Source organism: Phocoena phocoena, chromosome 15, assembly GCF_963924675.1.
Source record: "Phocoena phocoena chromosome 15, mPhoPho1.1, whole genome shotgun sequence".
Taxonomy (NCBI): domain Eukaryota; kingdom Metazoa; phylum Chordata; class Mammalia; order Artiodactyla; family Phocoenidae; genus Phocoena; species Phocoena phocoena.
In genome coordinates, this window is record NC_089233.1 from 35,023,836 (window position 1) to 35,036,698 (window position 12,863).

A 12,863-nucleotide genomic window follows, 5' to 3' on the forward strand; every position below is an offset into this window, starting at 1 on the left:
TAATTTTTTAAAAAATAGAAAAAAATATTTTTTAAAAAATAGAAAAGAAATTTAGTTCTTCACTTGTATGAGCCACATTTCAAGTGCTTGGTGGCCGCTGAACTGACAGCCATAGGACATTTCTGTCATCAAAGACGGTTCTCTTGGACAGCCCTGGGCCACATTCTTTACACCCCCCCAATAGTCCACTTCCTGTATTATCTCATTAACCCCCCGAAAGCCTCTTCAGCTTTCTGGAACCGTCTGGAACCTTGTCCTCCAATTCCTCCCAGCCCAGCTGTGTATGGCTGTAAAGTCAGGTGGAGCCATACTGCTGAGCCTTTGACGTGATTGGGTTGAGTCAGCCTGGTCAGGAGTTCTTCCCTGGGACCCTCTGTCCATTTCTTCATTTGGGAAAGTGGCAGGCATATGGCCTAACTACAGCAGTCCCGAGGGTCTTTTTAACCTGGGTAATGGAATTGTCACCTCTCAGACTCATTAACTCACAATTTGAGGAGCTCTGTATTCCTCTCATCTCCCTATTTCGTTTTTTCCATTTCAGTGTGATCTTTGTGGTGCCTGACCTGACATCTTCACTGAGTTTGATTTCTTTGACTATTTTCCAGCAACTTTTCTTCCATCCTTGAGCTCCTCTCCTGATTTTTTTTTTTACTAGTCTTCACAAGTTCCATTTCATCCTTAAATGTATATTTATGATGTATTCTTTGAATCGGTGGTATTTTTGCGTTCAGCATGTCTTTACCCTATTGATTTATCATATTTCTTTCTTTTTTTTCTTATTTTTAACAGAACACAGAGTTTATCATTGGTGTTAACATAATACTTGGAGGGTGTCTGTTTTGAATCATGGTGTATTTATTCAGTGGGACGTTTCATAGTGTTGAAAATAAATGAATGTGGATCACATGTATCAGTATGGATGATTCTCAAACATATTGCTGGACCAAAAAGAGCAACTTTCAAAAGAATACTTGTAAAATGATGTCATTTATGTAAAGGCTAAAAAAAAACATATTAATGCTGTGTATTGTTTAGCATTACATACGTATGTAGTGAAAACTTAAAGAAACACGTGGGGAGGAGCCTGTGGCTGTGGCGTTCTGGATAGTTCTGTGCTCTGTGCGGGAGGAGGGGTGTGGTGGGGAAGGCCTGCAGGGAACCTGGATGGTACAGGCGACCATCTGTTCCTTAGACTGGAGGGACTCCGAGTCTTGAGCTTACTTTTCCTTACATGTTTCTATGTCTAAAATATTTTGTAATAAGTTTAAAACTTTATGCCTATTATAAACATAAATAAGAAGATTCAATATAGAAAGTGAATTTCCATAATCCTGTTGCCCTGTTAATATTTTGGTGTATTTCTTTCTGTAAAATTTTTCAGTTTTATTGAGTTATAATTGACAAATAAAATTGTAAGATATTTAAAGTGTAGATTGTGATTTGATATTATATATACATTGTGAAAGGATTCCCTCATCTAGTTAATTAACACATTCATCATCTCACATATTTATCTTTTTTTATTTTCCGGTGGAAACATCTAAGTTCTATTCACTTAGTAGATTTCAGTTATATAATACAGTGTTATCAACTGTTGTTACCACATTTTACATTAGCTCCTCAAGCTGTATTTCTGTGTTTTTAACGTGGTCTAGTGTTATTCAGAATAACACTTTGTTTTTTTCTTGTTTCTTTCCCTGTGATACTAGGTGCGCTTCATGCCTCCTTCTCTCCAAGTACTCAGCTATGTGCTTTGGGGCCAGCACCTCTATGGGGCAGGGACCTGCTTGCTGGAGTGTCTGCCCCTCCTTCCTGGGGAGTCTGAATCCCTGGCCTTCTGTCTGTATCTGCCTCTCCTTTAGGGTCTTCCTCACTCTCTGCCTTTAGACGGGGGACTCCTCAAGACTCATCCACCCCCTTCTTGTGAATGAGGGGCTGTTGACTGCAGACCCAGGTCACATTTTTATATGTCACATCTCTGCATGTCGATGTGCCCCCTGGACCGTCCCTCGACCTCTTCTCATATGTGGGTACTCACTACTCACTGCCTTGGTTTCACTTTCAGTTTTGCTTCTGCGAGAGTCTACAACATAGCTGTGATTTTCTTGAGGCATGAATTACAGTGTGAGGCTAGAGAGGGAGAGGGGACCACCTGGCCGGTGACCCCGAGTGAAGGGATGGGCCCTCGACTTCTTGTTTGATGCCCAGCAACACTTTTCAGGTTCTTAAGAACATACCACACAAACACAGCTTTGATTCTCCTGAAAAAGGTCTAAGAAAGAAAGACTACCTCCAATGCTGAAATGAAATTAGAGAAACGAGATATCTAAGAAGATATTGCTTCTTGGTCAGAAAGGAGAGGTTTGGGTTTCCCAGTTCTATGGCTCGAGCAAGTCTGCCTATGGGAACAAGAAAATGCAGTTTGGGAAATTGTTTCTGGCAGTGTTCCAGCCAGTATGCAAAGCACTCATCAAAAGAGAGAAAACTTTGATGTGACCTGAAAACTGGTTGACTTGAAAGTGAGGAAATTTGCAGCAAGCGTGTGACTGTGCTGGAAATGTGATTTGGGAGCCAGCCAGAGTCTGGATAAACATTTCCATGAAGGAACAGGTGGTAAAGGCGCGGTTACTCCCAGGAAAGGCTAGTCAGGAATGGTAAGAGTTGTGGTTTTTGTTTTTGTTTTTGTTTTGCATAATATGAAGTTTCCAGGTGAGGTTGTCTATGTTGCCTTTCTTCCCATCTAAAGATGCTCCCAGGAAGTGTCGCTGGTGGTGGTGCCCCTGCCCTTTGCAGGTGAAAGTCCTGGTGGGTGAGAGGGGAGCAGCAGTACTGGGGCAGCTAGGAGAACCCCGCCTCTACTGTGTTGCAGCAAGGCTGCAGCCCTGGTGCTCTGGCAGCCTTGCCGTGCTGCGCAGTGAGCGCTTGTCATCTGGGGGGGAATCGCGTTGGTGATCTAGGAAGACAGCCTGGGTGTCGGGCCAGCTCTTCTGGACTAGCCTGCAGCAGTGAGTGTTGCTAATTTGATGATTCTTGGAGATATCCCCTGAAGGTCAAACTTTTGTTTTGTTTTGTTTAATCTCTCCCAGACTTCTGAACTCATGCCATGTTGAATTTTTAGTTCTTCAAGGTTATTTAGCCTTATTTCCTATTTATATATTTTTCCATCCTAGATCTACTACATTATCTATTTCCAAGCCTTTATTTGAAACATTTTTCTTTTACCTGCTACTGCCCACTCCTTTACTTTGAATTCCCAAGGATAGGTATTTCTTACTGTTCTTTTTTTTTCATTTGTCCTCTGAATCTCAGGACTGTTACATCTTGATCTTTGCATAGTTTTGTTTTTTAAAAACAGCTTTATTGAGGTATAATTAACGTACTGTACAGTTCATGCTTCCAAAGTATGTAAGTCAGTGGTTTTTAGAGTATTCACAGTTGTGCAACCATCACCGCAGTCTAATTTTAGAATATTTTCATCACTCCTTAAAGGAACCCTGTACCATTAACAATTGCTCCCCATCCCTCAACCCCCAAACCTCTGGCAACCACTTGGCTACTTTCTGTGTCTGTGGATTTTTGCCTATTCTGGACATTTCATATCAATGGAATTATGTAGTATGTGGCCTTTTGTGACTGGCTTCTTTCACATAGCATCCTATAGCTTTATTTCTATTTTTGATGTATTCCCTTTTTTTGGCTTCATTTTTCAATTATTTAGCTGCCACCTATTCCCAGATTTTAAAATTGAGTCTTTCATTTATCTTCTTTCTAGAATCTGTTTTCCATTGTCTATCCTGTACATAAATCTGCCACTCTTAAAATTAATTATTAATTAAAAATTTTATTTATTTATGGTTGCATTGGGTCTTCGTTGCTGCGTGCGGGCTTTCCCTAGTTACAGCGAGCAGGGGCTACCCTTTGTTGTGGTGCGCGGGTGGCTTCTCCTGTTGCGGAGCACGGGCTCTAGGCGCGCAGGCTTCAGTAGTTGTGGCACGTGGGCTCAGTAGTTGTGGCTCGTGGGCTCTAGAGTGCAGGCTCAGTAGTGTGGCACACGGGCTTAGTGGCTCCATGGCATGTGGGATCTTCCCAGAGCAGGGCTCAAACCCGTGTCCCCTGCATTGGCAGGTGGATTCTTAACCACTACGCCACCAGGGAAGTCCCTAATTATTAATTTTGTTTTGTTTTGTGGTACGCGGGCCTCTCACTGTTGTGGCCTCTCCCGCTGTGGAGCAGAGGCTCCGGACACAGAGGCTCAGCGGCCATGGCTCACGGGCCCAGCTGCTCCGCAGCATGTGGGATCCTCCCAGACCAGGGCACGAACCCATGTGCCCTCCATCGGCAGGCAGACTCTCAACCACTGCGCCACCAGGGAAGCCCCCTAATTATTAATTTTTAAACTGTTAGTTTAACTTAAGTTAAAATCTTAAAATTAACTATTATTTCACAATTCTCCAGGGAAAAGAATACGGTCTGTGGCTCCTCCTGTAATTGCTCCAGATGTGACCTGATGTGCTCTCTTGTGTCTGATGACCACTCTCTGGGTTAACATTTGGTGAATAACAGTTTATTAGTTGTTAGTCCGTCTCAATTCCCGACACCTTTCCTTCTAGCTGTCTTGTTACATAGTCTCTTCTGATTATTTCAACTCTGTTGTATACAGTATTCCAAGACAGTTATCATAGACCTTCACTTTCCTTTTGTTTTCTAAAACTCACTGTAAAAATGCCTTTTGTCACTTGCGAACATCCCGCCAGCACACAGACTTGACTTCACATGATTCTCTCTTCTTGTTGATGCATCATCACTTACTCATTGTTCTCTCCCTCACTGCCAGCCTCCCATCCTCCCATCCTCCCATCCTCCCATCCTCCCATGTAATCCTTTATGAGCATTACTTCATGCCCTTCCTCAGTCTACTCTGAGTTACTCCTGAGTGTTCCTGAAGATGCTCTAAGGAAAAGCATTAACTCATTTAATCCTCACAGCAGCCCTTTGAAATGAAGTCATCATTAGGTGACTGGTATTTCCATTTTGGGTCACGGTTTTCATCCGCACTGTTGCTAACACAAGAGCATTCCTTTTTCCTATCCATTTCTTTCAACACTCAGCCCAGGTCCTCACCCTTGGTAGGTACTCAATAAATGTTTCATTTGCTCGGTAAGTGAATGTGTGAATGAGCCAATGAATAAATGAGTTGGTTAGTACCCGGCAGACTGTTTCCATAAACAGCCAAGTGCTACCTTTCAAAGAACTCGTTTCGTAGTTTTTGAAGGCCTGGGTATTAAACCCTAATTTGGGAGTTTTTTAGAAGTGGGAGGAGTGGGTCTTTGGAGGCAGTTACACTGGACTCTCCCAGCATTAGTTCTGAGCATTGAGCAGGGTAGCCCTTATTCATGTCAAGTAGGAAAGTTCAGAAGAAGAGAGCTCAGGGGAACGTGGTCACGAGGTGACTGCCCAGTCCACTCACCTTTGGCCGTGACATGTACCTGTTCCTGCAGAGAGATGGAGGCTGGTACAGAGGACGCCTGCCACAGGAGCAGCTGTGGGGTGGGCGTGCTCATGTGCATGTTCTTGAAAGAGTCGGTTGGTTAGGCTAAAGGTGTAGTCAAGATCAAGCCACTCAGGTGTGGTGCCCACCTTTTGTTTCTTTCACCTGCTTGGGTTAGTCCATCTCGTATTTTACTGTTTGGGACTTCACTTTTTAAGAAGAAGGTTAAGTTTCACCCACAGCCATTTGCTGTTGGAATTTGTGATTTATTGTCACGTGTTGGGACAACCAGGACGGATCACCTCTGTGTGATTAATTGTTTCACATAGGAGCAGAGAGGACTTAGGCCCATCCAGAGTGTTTTGATGTTAACAAGGTGGAAAGTGCTTTTTTTTTTTTTTTCCCACCAGAACTTTTGGTCTTCCTAAGCAGAAGCAATAGATAATTATGAAATATCATATCTATAGTTTTTAGGCCCTGGTTATTTGGTAGATTAAGATTGAGCGCTTTTAATCTTTATTTTCCGTATTGACTGACTACATTTTAGTTTAAATAATCCTCATGCTACTCGGCCATTACAGATATCATTAGAAGGAAAAATTCATTACAAAGTGAATAAGTTTTTAGACCCTTTGATTTGTGAACCGGCCCAAACTGGTTGCCTCCCTTATATTGATTGTTTCAGATCATCAGTGATGCAAGCTCCCAGGCGTTTGCTATGTCACTCTGCTAACTCCCAACACACCTGCAGACATTCTTTCCTTCCTGATTATTCTCTTTCTGTTGGGTTGACACTCAGGCCCTTGGTTCTTGGATTGAGGGTATCACCCTCCAAAGCAAGAGTTCTGCAGAAAAAGACAGTGATAAAAAGGCCAGAATAGTCTTTCTTTTCCAAAATGGACTTTGGCACTCACTCAAGTTACACTCAGCTCACGAAAACTAAACACAAGTTGTGTGCAAGGCTCAGTTTTTCTCCTCAAAGAATTGATGCTATAGTTAAGACTGTTAACCACGTCAGCTTCCCGGGCACACACAGCTGCAGACGACGCCTCCGTGAGACAGGAGCTTATGGGAACCGTCTTCCCCACTTCTCCACCTGCTGTGAAATTAAGCTGATGAAAGGCATCCGTGCCAGTGAGGTTTAAAGTCAATTACCAGGAAAGAATATAAGAAACCTTATTAATTTTTCTCCTGTTTACACTATACTTAATGAAATAAATAATCTAGCTGCCTGATTTTGACTTTCTGCTCTAAAAGAGCCATTCTAACGAACTTGGACCCCAAGGTCCATGTGTGTAGTTACTCATTAAATCCTTATGTCTTATGACCTCTCCTGACTGCAGCCCTGATACGTTCCCCGGGACCTTTCATATCCGGTCTGACTTTATCATTACTGATATCACTCCAGTTTTGGCAAAACATTTCACTTTAAATCTAACTTTCCATATTGAAGCATAAAAAAAGTTGCTTAATTTGTTCACCGATTTTTTGCTTGCCAGGGACACATCTGTGCGTTTGTCCTTTGGAACACTCGCATTGCTGTGTTACTAATACAGGTTGATTGTTAGGAGCCACCCAAAGAAAAATTCAAGTTAGGAACAAATGTGGAGCAGTTATTGATTTAACAATCCTGCAAATGTTTTTGTACATAGAAGGAGCATAAAAAAGACTCCCAGCGATAAGCAGGTCAAACACCCACGTTGAGAATAATAGCTAACGTTACTGAGTTTTTACTGTGCACCAGGTACTGCCATGAAGGCCTCATGTGTGTTAATCATTTAATCCTCGAGTCAGCCCTGTGGGGTGAGTCCTGTTCTTAGTGAGAGGTGGAGCCGTGAAGTATCTTACTGCATCACACGTTTAGGAGGGACAGAGCCCGAATCCCAGGGCTTCTCCCTGGAAGCCACATGCCCTTACCCGTCACACTCGTGCTTGCTGTGGAAGCCTTGCCTGTTGCCCCTGCAATTCAGAAGGAGTAGGTTTCACCATTATTTCCCACCTCCCTTGTCCCTTGACTCCCTCACCACCCACTTGTGGCTGGAGTTTCCAGGGCTCCCTGGCCTTTCCTTAGCCTGGTGCCTGCTGGTTACTCCTCCTCACCCCTGTTGCCCCCAGAGTGAAGGCTCCTGGAGCTGGTCTCCCTGGTGCCCTGCACGGACTTCAGCTCCTCTCTGCCCCCTCCCCACCCCCTGCTGCCCCGAACATGTTCTCTGTTCCAGCCACACAACACTCACCTCCATCCCTCCACTCTCCCTGCTAAAGGCTCCCTTTCTGGAGTCTGGTTCATCGACTATTCTGGTGACACCCACAGCCTGACCATGCTGTCCCAGCCCCTGGTCCTGGTGGCCTTCACCGGGCTGGCCTCTCCTCATCTTGTAGCCCTCAACCTGGAGGGGACTTCACCCAGGAGGCCTTCCCAAACCTCTGAGTCTTTGTGAGATACACCCTCCTGTGCTTCCTGGTCCTGGACCAGGTAGGCGTACCCACCTCCTGCCGAGATCCCCCTGCAGGAGCCGCCCTGTACAGGGAGGGTCACGGCTGCCATGTTCACGCTTGTCCCCTCAGCACCCTCACAGTGCATGGTAAACAGAGGCATTTAATAAATGTTTGAGCAATGAGTGGCAACTCAGTAGTCACAATTCAAAGCAGCAACGACAAACCTCAGGGGTGCCCACCCCAAGGCAGGCATCAGAGCCTGTGCTGCAGAGCTGGCTCCATGCCCAGGTGGAGGGCGCACTGCTGCTTGGAGGACTGGCTGCATCATTATCATGTATTCATAGCCCTGCGGGGCTGGAGGCTCAGCCCTTTCTCTGCTGTAGTTGTCATGCCTCCAGGAAAGGCCTCCTTCACCTGCTCTTGCCCGAGGAGCCATACAGGGAGGGGATAAGTGGTTCCCTGACTGAGGACCCCTCCTGGGTGTGAGAGAGCTGACTGGGAGCAGGGCCCAGGGGTGCAGAGCCCCGGGCAGGGGAGCCCCGAGCTGCCGGCCTCCCCATGGGAATGCAGTTCTGGGGTCAGGGCCAGCTACAGACACAACGGAAAACCTTCCCCTGCAGCCTCAGCTCCTCACCCCTGCAATCCAAAAAATGCCCTTCCTTTGTCTGTTCCCCAAGGCAGCCCCTGCAGCAGCTGCGGGTGCTCTCTGGGCCTCCCTTCCCACCCACTGCAGGTGACTTACCTGCCACACCCAGGAGTTCGAGAGGGACTAGTTACAGCAGCTCCAGGGACCAGGCCTCTTCATGCCCTGGTTGGGTGAAGCCAGGGATGAGATGCCACAGCAGGTCAGAAATAGGGCTTTTCTCTCCTCAGCCCACAGAGCTTGTGTTTTCTGACTCTCCCAAGGCGAAGTGATAAAATCAGTTCAGTGTTTTCTGTAACAGAGTCTGAGAAATTCACGCAAAGCTGCTTTTACCCTTCTGTTGTATTCTAGTTCACGCTTCCCTTTCAAGTTTATACACGTAGCTAGTCAGAACTGTGATTGATCCTGTATATCATTTGGGATATATATTTTTGGTTGGAAAAAATACATGGAAGTTCAGGACCTTAGTTAAGAGTGAGCATTTAACAATCTCCTTTGGGGTCAGTTAGCATCTAAAATTATTTATCTTAGTCTTTGGATCCCACCTGTGATTTGGCTATGCTCCTGGATGTCTCTAGGTGTCCTGGAACTCTTGCCAAATTCTCTGAACTGTTGACCTAAAAACATATGCTATACAGTAATTTATAAGGAGGGAGGGAGAGGAAGAAAGATAAAGTGATGAAATGGTGGTTTAATTATAAAATGATTAAGGATTATTAAGTAGTCCCAGGGTTATGTGCTTAATTAATTTTAGAGCATTTATTAAATATGTACTGAGTGCGAGAAACTGTATGAATCCAACAGTGTAGTCACATGTCACCTCTTTTTTTGCGGTACATGGGCCTCTCGCTGTTGTGGCCTCTCCCGTTGCGGAGCACAGGCTCCGGACATGCAGGCTCAGCGGCCATGGCTCACGGGCCCAGCCGCTCCACGGCATGTGGGATCTTGCCCGACTGGGGCACGAACCCGTGTCCCCTGCATCGGCAGGCGGACTATCAACCACTGCGCCACCAGGGAAGCCCTCTTTTTTGTTTTTAAATGTACTTTATTTTCTTAGATAGCGTGTTTTACTTTTTTAAGATTTTTTTTGACATGGGCCATTTTAAAATTCTTTATTCAGCGTGTTACAATATTGCTTCTGTTTTATGTTTTGGTTTTTCGGCCACGTGGCATGTGGGATCTTAGCTCCCCGACCAGGGGTGGAACCCGCACCCCCTGCATTGGAAGGCGAAGTCTTAACCACTGGACTGCCAGGGAAGTCCCATGATGGCTTTTCTCTACCACCTTCTGCTGAAGCTTAAACTCCTTAAGATGGGAATCCTGCTTTGTTCTGGTTTTATTCTCTGTGCACAGCATACACCAGGCCTAAAATAAATGTTTATTGAATAAATCACGTTGTCACTCCCTTTCATAAATTCGTAGTCTGGTTAAATTCCAGTAAGGACTAACAATGGATTTCTTTAAATAAGGCTTGCCTCTTTTTCAGAAAGCCCTTGAGTTCCGTCCGGAAAAGCTGCTCCTTACTCACCTCCCAGCAGATAGTCCTGTACACCAGGAGCAGGGCCCAGCCTACCTGTTACAGCTCCTTAACACTATAGCATATATCGTTACTTCAGCCTTTAATGGGGATTGTAAAGTTGTAGGTTAATAGTCCATTTAACCAACTTTTTTTTACAGTGGGGATTTTGTGAGAGAATAAAATTCACATAGACTGCAGCTTGACAAAAAGCTGATGTTCTGGGACTTCCCTGGTGGCGCAGTGGATAAGACTCCGCACTCCCAGTGCAGGGGGCCTGGGTTCAATCCCTGGTCAGGGAACTAGATCCCACATGCATGCCACAACTAAGAGTTCAAGTGCCACAACTAAGGAGCTGGCAAGCTGCAACTAAGGACGCCTGGAGCTGCAACTAAGGAGTCCATGTTCTGCAACTAAGGAGCCGGCAAGCTGCAACTAAGGAGCCCACCGGCCACAACTAAGTCCTGGTGCAACCAAATAAATAAATACTAAAAAAAAAAATGATGTTCCTGCCGTGTGAATGTTTGGATCCAACAGAAAAGAGATACTTGTTAAGTCTGAATCGAGGGAGGGCTTAGTTCCCCCGCTGGTGCACATTCTGGTCTCCCTTTTCATGGTGGTTGCCAGTCCCTGACATAGGTAACATGGTCTGTAGTCACCCTCACATCTAGACTGACCATTATGAATGTCGGCGACTGGTATTTACAGATAGAAACAAACCCAAGAAATGTATAGGGTCCGCACTCAGTGGGCTCTGCTGCTGTCAGAAAGAGGCCACGTGACCCTTCCAAGGAAGGACTTTTAAACCCTTGTTTCAGCCCCAGAAGATGAAGTGTGCAGCCTCCATTCAGAGAAAACACAGCGTGAATACATGGTGTGTTTTGGTGGCAGTTGTTCTCCCTGAGGCTGTGCATCTCTGGAAAGGTCATGGGAGTAGTAGTAAAATATGACCTATTCTCATTTTCACTTTACTCTCAACTTTCTAGGAGCGCGTCCTGCGTAGAGAGCAAGACGGAGCTGCGTTTCGACCAACGCTGGTGTCCACCTGTGCTGACTGTAATTTTTATCCATAGGTTTGAAGACATACCTGATAGCGGGTCAGAGAGCGAAGGAGTCTCATTGCAGCTGTTCAGAGGCCTTGCTTTCTGGCTTTGAGGTCATTGACGGCTCACGGGTGTCCTCAGGCCCTAGGGGACAGGGGACAGCATCGCCAGGGAGTGTCAGTGACTTGGCGCAGACTGTCAAAACCTTTGATAACCTTAAGGTTAGTTTTTTTTTTTTTTTCCTACTTCTAAAACTTGATACTAATTCTGCAGTAGAACATGTGAAATAATAAACAGCCTTCGGGTCTGTGGCAGACGACTTGGAATGCCTTTCCATTTGGTTTTTATGATTTTTAAATTTAGTATAAAGTTAGCAGCATTTTTAATATCTTTGCTTTTTTGACATATGCACCTCCATTTTCTTTCTACACTGCATAGAGTTGCTTCTCACTTGAGTTACTATTTTCTTTTTCTGCAACCTATGACGTCTTTTGGGATTTCTGAAAGCTAACAATAAATGATAAGAGTAAAGGTGATTCTCCCAGCATCTTGCTTGGAGGGCTAGTTTGTATCTTATTTCAGAGATCACTTTCTCAAATACTCAAACATCTCTTGAAATTCAGTGTTTTATGATTATTTTAAATCTTGGTGTGGGTGATCTTGTGCTGTAGCTCATTGGAAGAGTGCAGGCTTGCCAAGAACATTATAATATTTCATCACTGGGACAGAGATCTCCTGGTGGCTGCATATTGGGTGCACTTCTGTCCCAATAAACTACCAGGGAATTAACACTATGGACCCTGGGCATGTGAAATCACTCTGGTATGTGAGTTGTTCCTCAGATTTCACATTTGATTTAGTTCCCCCACTGATACCTCTTATTTATTTTTACAGTTTAAATATTTGCCATTTCCTTTTTTTTTTTTTTTTTTTTTTAAAGAGAGAGACGGTTCAAACAGTTCCACCTCACTGTTTTGTGCTCTCAAATAACACAGTGATGTTTGGTCAGGACAATGGCCTATTGGTATGGCTGTAATCCAGTACATTCCTGCCTATCCACATCATTAACAGAGTTGAAAGCTTGCGATCTTGGTACTTCAGCTGAAGGCATCATAATGTGGCACTCGGCTGCAGTGTCCAGATTATTTCACTGTGTTGGACTTCATGGTGTCTCTCGTCCAGGCACTGTGTGCGGTTCCTGTGTTCAGGTTTGTGGACAGCACACACACATATCGTTTTCATCGTGTGCATTGTTCACTTAGTGCAGGGTTTCTCAGCCTCAACACCATCAACATGTTGGGCCAGAGAACTGTTTGTGGAGGGGACATCCTGTGCATGGTGGGATGTTGAGCAGCATCCCTGGCCTACACCCACTAGATGCCAGTAGCACCCTCTCTTACCAGTGTGACAACCAAGGTCTCCAGACATGACCCAATGGCCCCTAGCGGGGAAGGGTAAACTCACACCTATTGAGGATAGGGTATTTGATCCTGTCCTTCCCCGTGCTCTCTGGCACACGCATAACAACAGCGCATGTAGCTGAAATTTCCTTAATGCCTGCACTCTTTGCCTGGGCTGCTGTCTTGCAGGAGTCAGAAAGAGGAGCCCCCTGCTCACAGGCTACCACTGAACATGGGCCGGGAAGAGCTAGGTGGGGAGAGGAACAAGAACATGGCTTCCAAATACGGCCTTATTATTTGGGGAGAAATTGTTTCCTCAGGCTTCCAACCGAGCTGT

General features: G+C 45.2%; 1 protein-coding gene across 1 annotated transcript in view; it reads left to right on the forward strand.

Moving 5' to 3' along the window:
- ADCY9 (adenylate cyclase 9) overlaps positions 1 to 12,863 on the forward strand; it is a 129,895-nt gene that overhangs the window by 74,013 nt on the left and 43,019 nt on the right. Inside the window, exon 2 of the mRNA XM_065892517.1 lies at positions 11,157 to 11,347. Within this exon, the coding sequence (XP_065748589.1) occupies positions 11,157 to 11,347 (191 nt within the window). The remainder of the gene's footprint in view (positions 1 to 11,156; positions 11,348 to 12,863) is intronic.